Source organism: Amblyomma americanum, chromosome 3 (genome assembly GCF_052857255.1).
Source record: "Amblyomma americanum isolate KBUSLIRL-KWMA chromosome 3, ASM5285725v1, whole genome shotgun sequence".
Taxonomy (NCBI): domain Eukaryota; kingdom Metazoa; phylum Arthropoda; class Arachnida; order Ixodida; family Ixodidae; genus Amblyomma; species Amblyomma americanum.
The window spans coordinates 157,492,769-157,505,366 of NC_135499.1; the positions used below are offsets into that span (position 1 = coordinate 157,492,769).

General features: G+C 47.3%; 1 protein-coding gene across 1 annotated transcript; it reads left to right on the forward strand.

Moving 5' to 3' along the window:
• Positions 1–59: 59 nt before the first annotated feature.
• On the forward strand, positions 60–7,711 carry RpL36 (ribosomal protein L36). The gene is made up of 4 exons (XM_077658520.1): positions 60–172; positions 411–505; positions 587–721; positions 7,571–7,711. Exons 2-4 carry the CDS (start codon positions 413–415, stop codon positions 7,673–7,675), a joined length of 333 nt encoding a protein of 110 aa, XP_077514646.1. The 5' UTR covers positions 60–172; positions 411–412; the 3' UTR covers positions 7,676–7,711.
• Positions 7,712–12,598: the final 4,887 nt, after the last annotated feature.

Here is a 12,598-nt window from a genome sequence, read left to right on the forward strand (position 1 = left end):
ATGCAAAGTGTGCACTATTTGTTCTCTTATATATTTGAGATAATAATAAATTTTATATTTGAATGTCACATATTTTTTTTGATACGCTAACTGCGGCTGTTTGTTTTCGAGTTACTCAACCACATTACTCATTCCCACAATCCTTTTCGGCTGCGGCCATCAAGCGAAGCAGGTATGTAATTTTTTGGCGTGAAGTGAAATCGACTCTAATCGCCTCTATTTCAGCGATGCAATAGCAGAAATCTTGTCATTTGGACTTCTTGGGGTGCATATTTTTGTGGAGAAGTGTAATTATGTTTTCGGAATTCACACTGTGAGCGCACGGTGAATGTTGGTGCGTCTTTGTCAGAGTTGTGTTCACTGGCCGTTGTGGTTTCGTCCTAATCTTCTGTTTATTCTTTACATTACAGCGATGGGACTTCATTACAAATTGGCTGTTGGCCTTGAGAAGGGCCACAGGGTCACGAAAAATGAATCCAAGCCGAGGCCATCACGGCGAAAGGGCGTAAGTTTCTTGTGTGTGTGATGTTGTTTCGGCGCCCATCCTTCGTACATGTGATATTGATCACTGCTTCGTCTTGCACAGGCCCTCTCAAAACACACAAAGTTCGTCCGGGATCTCATCCGGGAGGTCTGTGGTTTTGCACCGTTCGAGCGAAGAGCCATGGAGTTGTTGAAAGTATCCAAGGATAAGCGGGCTCTGAAGTTTATCAAGAAAAGGGCAAGTGTTACAGTTGAACTGCATTATTTGATTCTTCTTTTGGGGCACTTTCAAGATGCTTTTGCATTGCTTTCGCCTTTCGGGAATCTTTTTCCCATGGCGCATTTTTCGAGGAGCTGTAGTTAGGAAGGCGCTATATGGACCTGTTGGCTTCACCGGAAAAGCATGGTCACGTTAAGCTGTTTAGAGACGCTATGAGCGGGTTGTATAGTGTTCATCGGCGGACGTGTCAATGGGATTCCACGGGGAACTCTTTGCAGTGTGTGCCATTTGCAGTAATAATTGCTAGCGTCGTCATACCTAGAGCACTGTAAGCAAACTGCCCGCTAGTCGCCTTGGTAGTTGTCAGCGCTGATAATCGAGATGTGTGTCTCAACTTTCACTGGTATTATTTTATAACTATGTTGCGCTTGGTGTGGGAAGAACAACGTTGCGGGATCGTATGGCCGGGCCGATGGGACTTGAGATACCAAAGGTCTTTCTGCTGATATGCCGCAAATTTCCTGCCACTGTTGTATTGGTATCATTGTTTCATTACTAATGCTGTTGGGAAGAGCTCTTGCGACATGTCCGGTAAATTTCATGCGTGCTTTTTTGGTGTGACACTTAAGGTGTTCTTGTGCAGATGCACAGGTCTTATTTCGGCTGCTTAGTGTTCACCTTACAATAATAATATGCGCCTTGTTCAACATGGGTTTTTGCTGCTTGCACTCACCAGAATGGATGAAGTGCAGCAGGGTGATAAGGCACTAGTAGGTTTGAGAAAATCTGACTGTAGTCTTGCAGAAACTGTGACAGTTCTCTTGTTAAAGGGGTAAGTGGATGTCGGGGAGTTATACTTGAGCACTCCAGCTTTGTAGGTAGCACTTCATTGCATATTCGTAAATTGCAAATGATATGTGCAACTACTTTGTTGAGGAAAACAATTTTGGTAACTCTTCACCGTTATTTGCAGAGTGGAATTTTGCACGGTTCGGGCTGTTTGCAATCTTTGTTGTAGGAGACATGCAGCTGGCTACAATCCGGCTTTTTCACATGAATTGGCGAGTGTGCAAAAACTAGTTGAACACAAACGCATGTTGGAGATGCAGGAGAGTTCTGGTTCGACGAGGTGCGTATTGCACCTACGAAATGGCGAGCATGTGCTTGACAGCTGCTGCCAGCGTTTGCTTGTGCTCATTGCTAACAAGAACTGCACATAAGCAGTAGGAGCTGGCGGTTTGTCTAACTAATGGAAGTGAAGAGGCACAGAGTGGCCGTGTGAAAAAGGCAGATTTGATGTTGATGCCGTGGCAAGCAGACAGCCAAAGTGCTAGTGCCAATCTGCATTTGAACTGCCTGAACAGGTGCTGCAAGGTTATAGTAGTTCTAGGGAACTTCACGATATCAGTGTAACGAGTGCAGCCAAATCGAACAGACTTTACATGTCATCAGAAATGACTGGATTTTGTACAGGTACACTTAATATACATGAATAGCCCCATGGTATTCCCCCAACGGCCGATAAGTTATTTGTAATTGACAGCCGCTGTGGTGGCCTAGTGGTTATGACCCGAAAGACACGGGTTCGATCCTGGCCGTGGTGGCGGAATTTCAATGGAGGCGAAATTAGAGGCCAGTGTACTGTGCGACGTCTGTGCACGCTAAAGAACCCCAGGCGGTTGAAATTTCCGGAGCCCTTTGCTACAACTTCCCTCATAGCCTGAGTCACCTTGGGACGTTAAAACCCCCATAAGCCATAAAATTCCTTCTTGCTGCTGTATCAGTATTGGTTTCAGCAGCCAAATGATGGCTATGACCTGTAAGAAGCGTTAAGCTAGACAAAAAAAACTGCTCTATAATTGCCGATATGTACTTTTTATTCACTACAATGCTAGCATCAATCTGTTTCGAGAGCTGGAATGACAACAAATGATGTGTCGGCAGTTATGCTGCAAGTTTTTTTGCCTCACATGACCTAAACACTTTCTACACATCAGAGCCATTGTTCAGGTGATGAAACTGAGACATCATGAGAGAAGAAACTGAATTACAAATTATTTAGTGGTCATAGGCGAATACCACATGGTGATCCATGTATTTGGACATGCATCTTTACGGAAAAGAAAACATGCAATTACAGTGTGTCCAATGAGGTGTCTGTAGTCCTTTAGGACATGCACACTCCTTCTGTTCTTGCAAAATATCTGTGCAAAAGAGTGCCTGCCACGAAACGTGCCACGATTTTGTGGGTTTATACTCCGTCTAACAAGCTATTTGCAGCGCTGTGGAAGGTAGGAGCACCTTGAGCCAATCTTGATGGAGTGCACTACACAATTGTATTCCTATATCTGTTGCCCCCATGAACTTAACAGGTGTTTCCATCTATGTAAAAAAAAGGTGTACTAGTATATAGCTGTTTTATTTTTGTAGCAGGTGGCGCTTGGCGTCTTGTATTTTTCTTGTTTGTTGGATATGCGAAAGCCCGTTCCAAAGGAACTACTGGCTGGACATTTTTTTTAATTGCCATCAGTTCGTATCGGTTCTTTTGTTGTCACGTCAAAGTTGTTTTCAATGTTTCTGCTACATGTATATACAAATATTTTCTTCAGTATGGCCACTGCCCAAGGAAGCAGGGTCAACTACAGGCCGGGTGAGCCCTATATTGGTGGAGGCGAAAGGCAAACCAAACCCGTGTGCTGTGCGATTGTTAACCCACAAGCAGTCAGAACTAATCCGGAGGCCTCCACTTTCACACCTGCCATAGCTCATCGGAAACATCCTCATTCTCATTTTCGCTACTCACTGCGACAGTAATGAATGATCCCGACTTGTATGCAAACAAGTAAATCACTGGCCCATTAGAGGGGTTCACATCTCGTCTTCTTCACAACTCAGATCAGCATTGCTGGTTGTTGAGTCATCCAGGTTGATTGCAACAGCAGGACCTTGATCAACAACATTGTTGATGTGGTCCAGTTTTCTCATCGCATCATTCTGTTTGAGAACATGCTCCACATAGCTCTTCCATTTGTCAGCAGGCACTTGCATGATGCCTTGCCAAACCAGGGGCTCCATGTCTTGGGGCTTAAACGTCTTATTTGCACTCGCCGCGAAGCCCTTGATGTCGCTCCAAACAAGCTCTATGGGGTTCAGTTGGCAGGTGCATAACGAGGTTATCAGCAGCTTCAGCGATGCTGTCCGGGGACAGTGTTATACTCTTGGCAAGCTTCATGAGCTCTGCCTTCACCATGTCGCTCCACACTACACCCTTCCGGGACAGCCAAGCCTACATGTTCTTTTTGAGATTACTCATACGCGGCACTTGATCCTGCTTCACAGAATATTTATCCGTGGCTATAACACTGCCTGGTGGTGGTTGTGGGAGCAGCTTCTGGGTGAACCACTTTTCGTAGTTGTCCCAGTTCTCTTCTCGTGATAGTTGCCCGAGCTTTTCTTAGCTCGGAAGACTTCTGCTGTGCCTTCGATGAAACCACGTTTGCTAATGCAGAGTTTCAAAATAAGGCTGCCGCCTTTGGCACTTTGGTTTGAAGACCAGTAGACAGTCCAGATCGACGTGCTCTGTGTGCAGACCGGATGGTGCCATCAGTCCATACCCAACTATGCATGTGGGCGGCCTACTTTGGCATCACAGCTCCGCTGTCTGGCACAAATACTAGCGACAACACTGCACAATACGCGTCGCTTTGATCAGCAGTGCATTCCGAGAAAGTTTTATATACTGGAAGTCAAGCTTCTTTAGCATACTTTGCATCGTCACTGTGTACACGGTTGGGTAGCGTGCTGACCTGTTTGAAATGCTGCACCGCCTTGGCGATGGTTGGTATTTACCCTCTTTGGAAGGTGTGCACCACCCTTCGCAACATGCTCAGGTCAAAATCGTACAGCTCCTTTGTCTGCTCATGGCTTTTTTCGCAAGAACACTTCTTCAGTGACAACACTTTGCCTGCCTTCTCAGTCTGCGTTAGTTCGCTCACCTGCATGAGTTTTGCAGTCTTCTGGTGAGTGAGTTCAAATTTGAACTGCCCCTGCACTCAACATTGAACGCTTCAAGAACATTTATAGCTTACTGCTTCGCCAGCTTGGGGAAACTGCGCACATTCAATGGACGGCACACAGACGACATGGATGACAAAACTGACTTTGGCATTGCCATGTTGCTGAAAGACGGCACGTCACCACCTTGCAAAAGGCCTCTGCAGAGCTACATGTCTCTGTGCGGGCTTTGTCTAATTTCACGGCTGGTTGAAGCGCTCTATCAAGAATTTCAGTCCAAACTATGTTTTATTTCTGTGTTGATATCTCCGCGGCGGTCAGTGCATGTACTAGAGAATGTGCACACTCTGTGTGCGTTCACCGTAGCTGTGGGCGGTCAGTGTCGACACCTAAATATGTTCTTACACCGTGGCTTTGGGTGCTAAAACAACGTTGCCAAATGTTAGGTCTGCGCGTAGGTGATATGTATCCATTCGCATATTGGTGTTAAGAGCTGTCATTGAGGTATTCACTGGCTATGTGCTGGGCAACTTTTTCTTAGGCCGTGAAGTCAGTCTCAAATCTGACTTGAAGAGGATATGAAAAATTGCTGATGGCCTAGCTCTGTTTAGGCCAGGATATTACGTAGCGAAAGCATGATATTACGTAGCGAAAGCTTGAGCCGTCGTGGCGGAGTGGTAGCGTCTTCGCCTCAAACGCCAAAGGCCCTGGTTCGATCCCGGACCGCGGCACAGGTTTTTTTTTATTATTCAGTGAGTGTGCAGGGGGGGGGTTTCAGTCAGTGGCTCTCATAGATGCCGCCACCGAATACGTTGGTTAGCGCTTAAGCGCATGCTCTTTTAAGGCGCCTTTATACTCCGGCATAATGCGTGTGTGCGCGCGCTGCACGGCAATGTCACGTCGGCCAAAGCAAGACCCTCTATACTCCAACTGCGCTTGACCGCCGACGTGTTCGGCGGCTTCGGCGCACTCTGACCGCACTTGCGGAGACATGGAGCATGTCTCTATTTCGTGCCGAGTGCGCCAGGCGCCGCCGGTTCGGCTCCTCGACGAGGCGCGCATTGTGATGTCATGTGCCTCGGAGCACCGCCACGGCGAAATCGCAAGTTCGCGGCCAGTAAAGCTTTCGCTTTAAAATGCAAGGAAAAGCATCAGTGCCACTAAAGATTGAGGTAGCAGCAGGTCTCATTTTATCTGACATCTGTTGAGTGGCATGACCGAGGTTTCCATATGATTTGAAGTTGTGGGGTCTAATAGCTCTTTCGGTTGGGGGTTGGGGTAGAAAAGTGGTACTCATTTTTATTTGACCTTATTTTGTGATTTCTTCCATCACAAGCCAGCTATGAACAATGTGCCCTTTCATGTACATGCTCTTCTTCCGGCACTATTCAACAAGATTTCCTGTCGTGTAAAAAAAGTTTCAAATATAGGGGTGCCTTTAGAAAAACGAGGGTATGTGCACCCTCCCTTGGACTGTGCAGGGTCACAGGGCCTTACTCAGTCACTGTCCTCTGTAATGGTGACAGTCATACTTTTGATGCCATGAACAAGCCTGAAGGATTTGACCAAGTGGAAAGATTACATAAATCATGTGCAAGAAAAGAGACGAATGGCACTAGGACAGCTTGTTGCAGAAGCACAGAACTGAACATTGTCTAAGCATGGCAGGCTGACAGTTGACTTGAGTACAAAGCTAAGCATCCGGTATGGCCGTGCTCCCTGATCACACGTAGGTGATGTGATCAGTGTGATGGCTACCTGTCACCATTCTGATCGTGACAGGTCAGCACCCTGACCATTCATTGTGCTTAACTGATGGAGTTACGTTAGCACAATGGCTCTGAAGTGAAGGCCTTAGCTAAAACACTGTTACAACTGGGGTAAGGATGTAGTCAGTGCTCTGCTGCTGGGTAAAACTAGCAGGGCTCTTTTATTATGTTCATGTATTTGATGCGGCTCCGTCCTAATGCGATAGTGCGAAGGCTCCCGTTCTGCAGTAAATCCAGTGTTAGCGAAATCTCCGGAGAAGCAACCAGGTGGGCCACCTAGGTCACATGACCTTATGACAGTACAACCTGCCCACTGGACTGTCAGCAAACTGACCACAGTGGCAGATGGCAGTTAAATTATGTTTGGTTGCTCGGGTCACACAAGCTGGGTCGCACAAGCCCCACCTGTGGCAGCACCTGCCAGTGCAGGGCAGTGGCGCATCCTTATCCGCTTCATCACTGCTCGAGGAGGGGTATCATGACTCCCAGGAATCTGAGTATAAAGTCTAGACTGACATTCCGCATATATGGGCATTATTAACCCATTACGCTATTGCATCATACCTTTATAGTGGAGATTAAGTGTCTCCTGCAATTTCTTTTGTGCCCTGGCTGTGTTCATGTTTTTGTGCAGTTAAAGCCATTTATAGCCTGTTAGTATTTGTTCGTATTACTTGGATCCTGCCAGGTTTGGCTGCCTGTAGTGGGATACAACTCAAGAACAAAGTGGCAGATGTCCCATCAGAGTGGTAGTGTCCATTGTTTTTCATGACACTGTGGTTAGTCTTAAGCTGTCGTTGATCCCCTTTCATCTGCCTTCCCCCCTCCTCCCTCCTGCAATTCGACACTATCGGGCCAAAGGGGATTAACCATTGTCATGAGAATCTGTCCACATCATTGGCTGGAGGGAGCTTCTTTCGAAGGGCATTTGCCGCTTCATTCTTGACCATAGTGGCATTTTGTGTATTAGACCATAGTGGCATTTTGATGGAGTTGGAGTGCCGTTGTACTGATGCCCTACTGGAATCAGAGAATTGTTCTTTTCTTTGCTTGTGTAAATATACTTTTTCTTTTTCCCATTTAGTTGGGCACCCACCTCCGTGGCAAGAGGAAGCGTGATGAGCTGAGCAACGTTTTGTTGGCCCAAAGGAAAGCACAGGCTCACAAGGAAAAGACTGAGCACAAGTGACCACCTCATGTCATGTAATAAAGTGTGCAAGAACTACACGTTTTAGTTGTCTTGGATAGGCATATGTGTGCATTCTTTGAAGAACTGATGTGCAAAAAAAGAATGTTGCCTGTTCCTATGTTCTCGTGGCATGCATGAAAGCACTGCGCCTAAAACAGCTGGGTACAAATGAATGACTTCCTTTACTTTCATTGTGACAGTACCTTTAACATACCACTAAAACAAACTAAATGGCACAGACATCATTTTAAGTTGGTCTGCAACAATAATTGTGTTGTAATGACATATTTTCATGAAAATGTGCCTCAGCGCGGAGTGGTCCAAAATCTGCCCGCTACGCGAGGGGGTCGGATGTATCGTCCGCCTGCTCTGCGCGCGGCCGCGCTTACGCCGTTTCTTTGCCGTTATTGCATGTTAAAAATCGTTGCGCTGCAGGCCAGTAATGCTAACAGCTCTGGGACAATGTAGGGAGTACAGAGAATATAGCATGATTTTATTGACGCATCCTTCCCATTCCTTTTAATCGAGACTAACAAGGTACACTATGTATGGTATGCCTGTGTTCCAGCATTCCGTACAGTGCACTTAATTCGCGTCGACGCACCGGACGTTCGCGCTTGACATTTGCAGTTTCGTGCATAATTGACGCAATAAATTTACGATCGTTACATGCATATTAAGCTCGCGCAGCTTTCCGTACACGTGTGCACGCAGTTTAATGCCTGTACGATGTACCTTACAATCGTAGGTAACGCAGGAAACGTTTACTATTTGTGTAAACAAGAAAAGCCACTATCGCGCAGAGGCCTTCACTGTCCATGCTAAATGCGGCAGCAGTGTCATTTAACATAGTTGCGTAATCGGTTCCCACGAAGCGCCGACTTTTCTGCGGACCAAACAATGACTGCATTGTCAACAGAAGTGTATAAATCGTGCATGATTCACGGCGCCGAAGTGAGCAGTGGCTGCGGAGAAAGCGCACACAGGTAGCGGTCCCGTCGTATCCGTGGGGGTCTCGCAGCACTCGTAGAAATTTCGAAGGTCACGAGCGCAAAAACCAAACACTAAGGTAGCTGCCGCTGCACCTTCATAACCAACGCATGAATGAACACAACGTCAAAGTGACTGACGTTCTGCAAACCCACCCAGTATTTATGCTCAAAAGTTTTTCCTCCTCCGCAAAGCAGGCAATTGACGCTTTTAGAGCCGCATATCGGCGGACACCTGAACCGCCCAGGAAAGGGGTAAAGGAGGGAGTGAAAGAAAGGTGCCGTAGTGGAGGGCTCCGGAACCCTTGAGCCGGAGTTCACGGGTTCGAACCCGGCCGCGGCGGCTTCGTTTCGATGGAGGCTAAGGCGCCCGTGTGCTGTGCGATTTCAGTGCACGATAAAGATCCCCAGGCGGTCGAAATTATTCCGGAGCCCTCCACTACGGCCCCTCTTCCACTCCCTTCTTTGTCCCTTCCCTTACTACAGTGCCTAGGATATACTAGAATGCCAGTATATTTTAGGCACTGTACCCTTACGGCGCGGCTCGGTGGCCGCCGATATGCGAGACATACTGCGCCATTTCCTTTCCCCAAAAACCAAGTGGAGGGCTCCAAAACAATTTCGACCACCTGGGGATCTTTAACGTGCACTGACATCCCGTGTGCTGTGCGATGTCAGTGCACGTTAAAGATCCTCAGGTGGTCGAACTTGTTCCGGAGCCCTCCACTACGGCACCTCTTTCTTCTTTTCACTCCCTCCTTTATCCCTTCCCTTACGGCGCGGTTTGGGTGTACAACGATATACGACACAGATACTGCGCCATTTCCTTTCCCCAAAAACCAATTATTACTATTACAATTTAACTTAATTCGCGCACAAGGCGTAGTCTGACGTCGGGTCACCCAACTGCCTACCACGTCAACCACGACACAGTGCACACATTGCTTCTAGACTTCCTCAGTCATGATTTCATCAGCCTCACTGCGCCCACTGCAGGGCAAATGCCTCTTTCGCCTACCCTATTTCCGCTAACTTCTTAATGTCATCCGACGAACTTTCTGCAGCCCCCTGCTACGCATGCCTTCCTGCCTTCGCATTACATGCCCTGCCTATGCCCATTGCTTCCTTTTGATTTCGGCTAGGATGTCCTTAACCAGCGTTTGTTCTCTCACCCACTCTGCCCGCTTCCTATCCCTTAACTATCATTTTTCTAGCCATAGCTCGGTGCGTTGTCCGTAACTTGAGCTGAACCCTTTTTCGTTAGCCTCCACGTTTCTGCCCCATAGGTGAGTACAGGTAAGATGCAGCTGTTGTATACTTTTCTCTTGAGGGATATTGGTAAACTGCTATTCATCTCGGAGAACCTGGCATATGCGCTCCACTCCATACTTATTCTTCTAGTTATTTCCCTCTCATGATCCGGATCAGCGGTCACTAGCTGCCCTAAGTAGACTTAGTCCCTTACCCGTTCCAGCGTCTCGCTACAAATTCTAAACCGCTGCTCCGTTCCGAGATTGAACATTACTTTGGTTTTCTGCATTTTATTAATTTTTTGACCCGCCATTCTGGTCTGCCTAAGTCATTGGTCATACTTTGCAATTCATCCCCTGAGTGACTTAGCAAGGCAATGCCATCAGCTAATCGCACATTACTGGTATTCTCCATTAACTCTTGTCCCCAACTGTTCCCAATACAGGCCTCGGAACAGGCCCTGTAATCACCTACTTCCGCGTCCTCCCCAACCGATGAGCCTAGCTGACCGCTCCTCCGGTTTCGAGAAATCATCGACTATTACTAAGACATGCACTGCCAGTTCCCTCCACCGGCAAAGGGGCTGTCGAAGGCAAAAGAAAGCACTCTGCGACAGCTACAGACGAGCACCAACTGGTGTCCCATCATGGCTGCTCGCTATGATCCGAAAGTGAATCTTTTGTGCCCACACTGTGACGAGCTCTGCTCTCTATCCTACATGGTGTGGGCCTGTCAACACAGTCCCCACTTCCCTCCCCACCCCATCACCACTAATGAGGCTTGGGAGACCTTGCTCCTCGAGTGCGACGGCACAAGCTGCCCTCGCACGCCGGGCTCGAGAGGCGGCGGGATCTGGCGGCATCCCGGATTAGGGACGCTGACCAAGATGTCGGCATTCACCAACCCCTCTCTATTTCCTTAATAACGGTTTGCTCTATATATCTCTCTCTCTCTCTCCTGTAAACCAGCGGTGAATAGCGTTGGCGAGATCGAGTCTGCCTGCTTGACACCCTTCCTTACTAGAATTTTATTGCTGACTGTGGAGGACTATGGCAGCTGTGCAGTCGTTATAGATATCCTCCAGTATTTTCACATAAGACTCTAACACCCTGATTCCGCAGAGCCTGTATGACTGCTGACGTTTCCACTGAGTCAAATGCTTTCTGCGCATTTCTCCATCACCTTGAATGATCGTGTGAATACGGTCTATTGTAGTCTCTTTTACGAAAGTTTTCCTGATCATTTCATTGATTAAAGTCAAAAGGTTGTCCTGATTCTGTTAGTGATTACCTTAGTAAATACCTTGTAGGCAATCGGTGTACTTTTTCATGTCCTTGACGTCTCCTTTCTTATGAATTAGGATAATGTTAGCGTTCTTCGAATCTTCTGGTACTCTCGAGGTCATAAGGCATTGCATATACAGGCTGGCTAGTTTTTCTAGCACAATATCTCCTTCGTCCTTCAAGAGATCTGTTGTTACCTGATCCTCACCGGCTGCTTTTCCTCTTTGCATTGCTCCTAAGGCTTTCTCTATTTCCTTTTTCGTTTCTCGTCTGTTAGCTAATACCCGCTAATTCCTCGAACAGCACTGCTAGAGGCTACCCTCGCTGTATAAGGTTCTAGCGTTAAACATTTTTAATTGGTTTTTGGTGGAATGGAAATGGCGCAGTATCTGTCTCAGATATCGTTGGACACCTGAACCGCGCCGTAAGGGAAGGGATAAAGGAGGGAGTGAAAGAAGAAAGGAAGAAGAGGTGCCGTAGTGGAGGGCTCCGGAATAATTTCGACCACCTGGGGATCTTTAACGTGCACTGACATCGCACACCACACGGGCGCCTTAGCGTTTTTTCTCCATAAAAACGCAGCCGCCGCGGTCGGGTTCGAACCCGGGAACCCCGGATCAGTAGTCGAGCGCCCTAACCACTGAGCCACCGCGGCAGGTTGAGTTTGCAATGGCGGCCTGTCCAGAGTTAGATATTCTTAGCACCCTCCGCTGCGTCACAGGTATGACCGCCACCTTGGTCAGTTGCTTCGCAGCTGCTCGGGACTGAGGGCCGAGTGTTAATTGGGTTGTTCAGAGAAGGTTATGGCGAAGTACATCAGGGTGGTCCATATTGCTTATGACATTGCCTTCTTTTTCTCTGAACACGTACATATGGTTTTTACCTATTCCTTGTTTAGTATTCGCTGATTTTAGGCTATCTCCGTTCTTTAGAGCATGCTTGCTACCTTGCGCTTATTGATAGCACTGCCAGTTTTGCCTGTAGGATTAAACGCCTTCATCCTTTGGCGTTTCTTGATGAGATCTTTAGTCTCCTCAGATAGCTTGCCGGTATCCTGTCGAACCATCACCGCCTCCTTCTACTGAGCACTCCATAAGGATAGCTGCGAGATTATCGTTCATTGTTTGAACATTAGGATTGTCTTCCTCAGTTAAAACCGAATATTGGTTCTACAGCGATGCCCTTAATTCTTCTACTTCCCCTCTTACTTCTAACTCGTTAATGGGCTTCCGCTTCACTAGTTTCTTCCGTTCCCGCTTCAGGTCTAAGCTAATTCGAGACCTTACCATTATGTGGTCGCTACTACGTCCCTTTCCGAGGACCTCCACATCCTGCACGATACCAGGGAGAGCGCATGTATGAAGTATTTCGTATTTAGTGTCACCCCATATAAAAATGGT

What these genes read in the sequence shown, in the direction of transcription:
- RpL36 (XM_077658520.1), top strand. Translation starts at nt 413, where the DNA reads ATGGGACTTCATTACAAATTGGCTGTTGGCCTTGAGAAGGGCCACAGG. An exon ending in GGCCATCACGGCGAAAGGGC is followed by an intron (nt 506 to 586) that starts GTAAGTTTCTTG and finishes CGTCTTGCACAG; the next exon opens with GCCCTCTCAAAACACACAAA. An exon ending in TGAAGTTTATCAAGAAAAGG is followed by an intron (nt 722 to 7,570) that starts GCAAGTGTTACA and finishes TTTCCCATTTAG; the next exon opens with TTGGGCACCCACCTCCGTGG.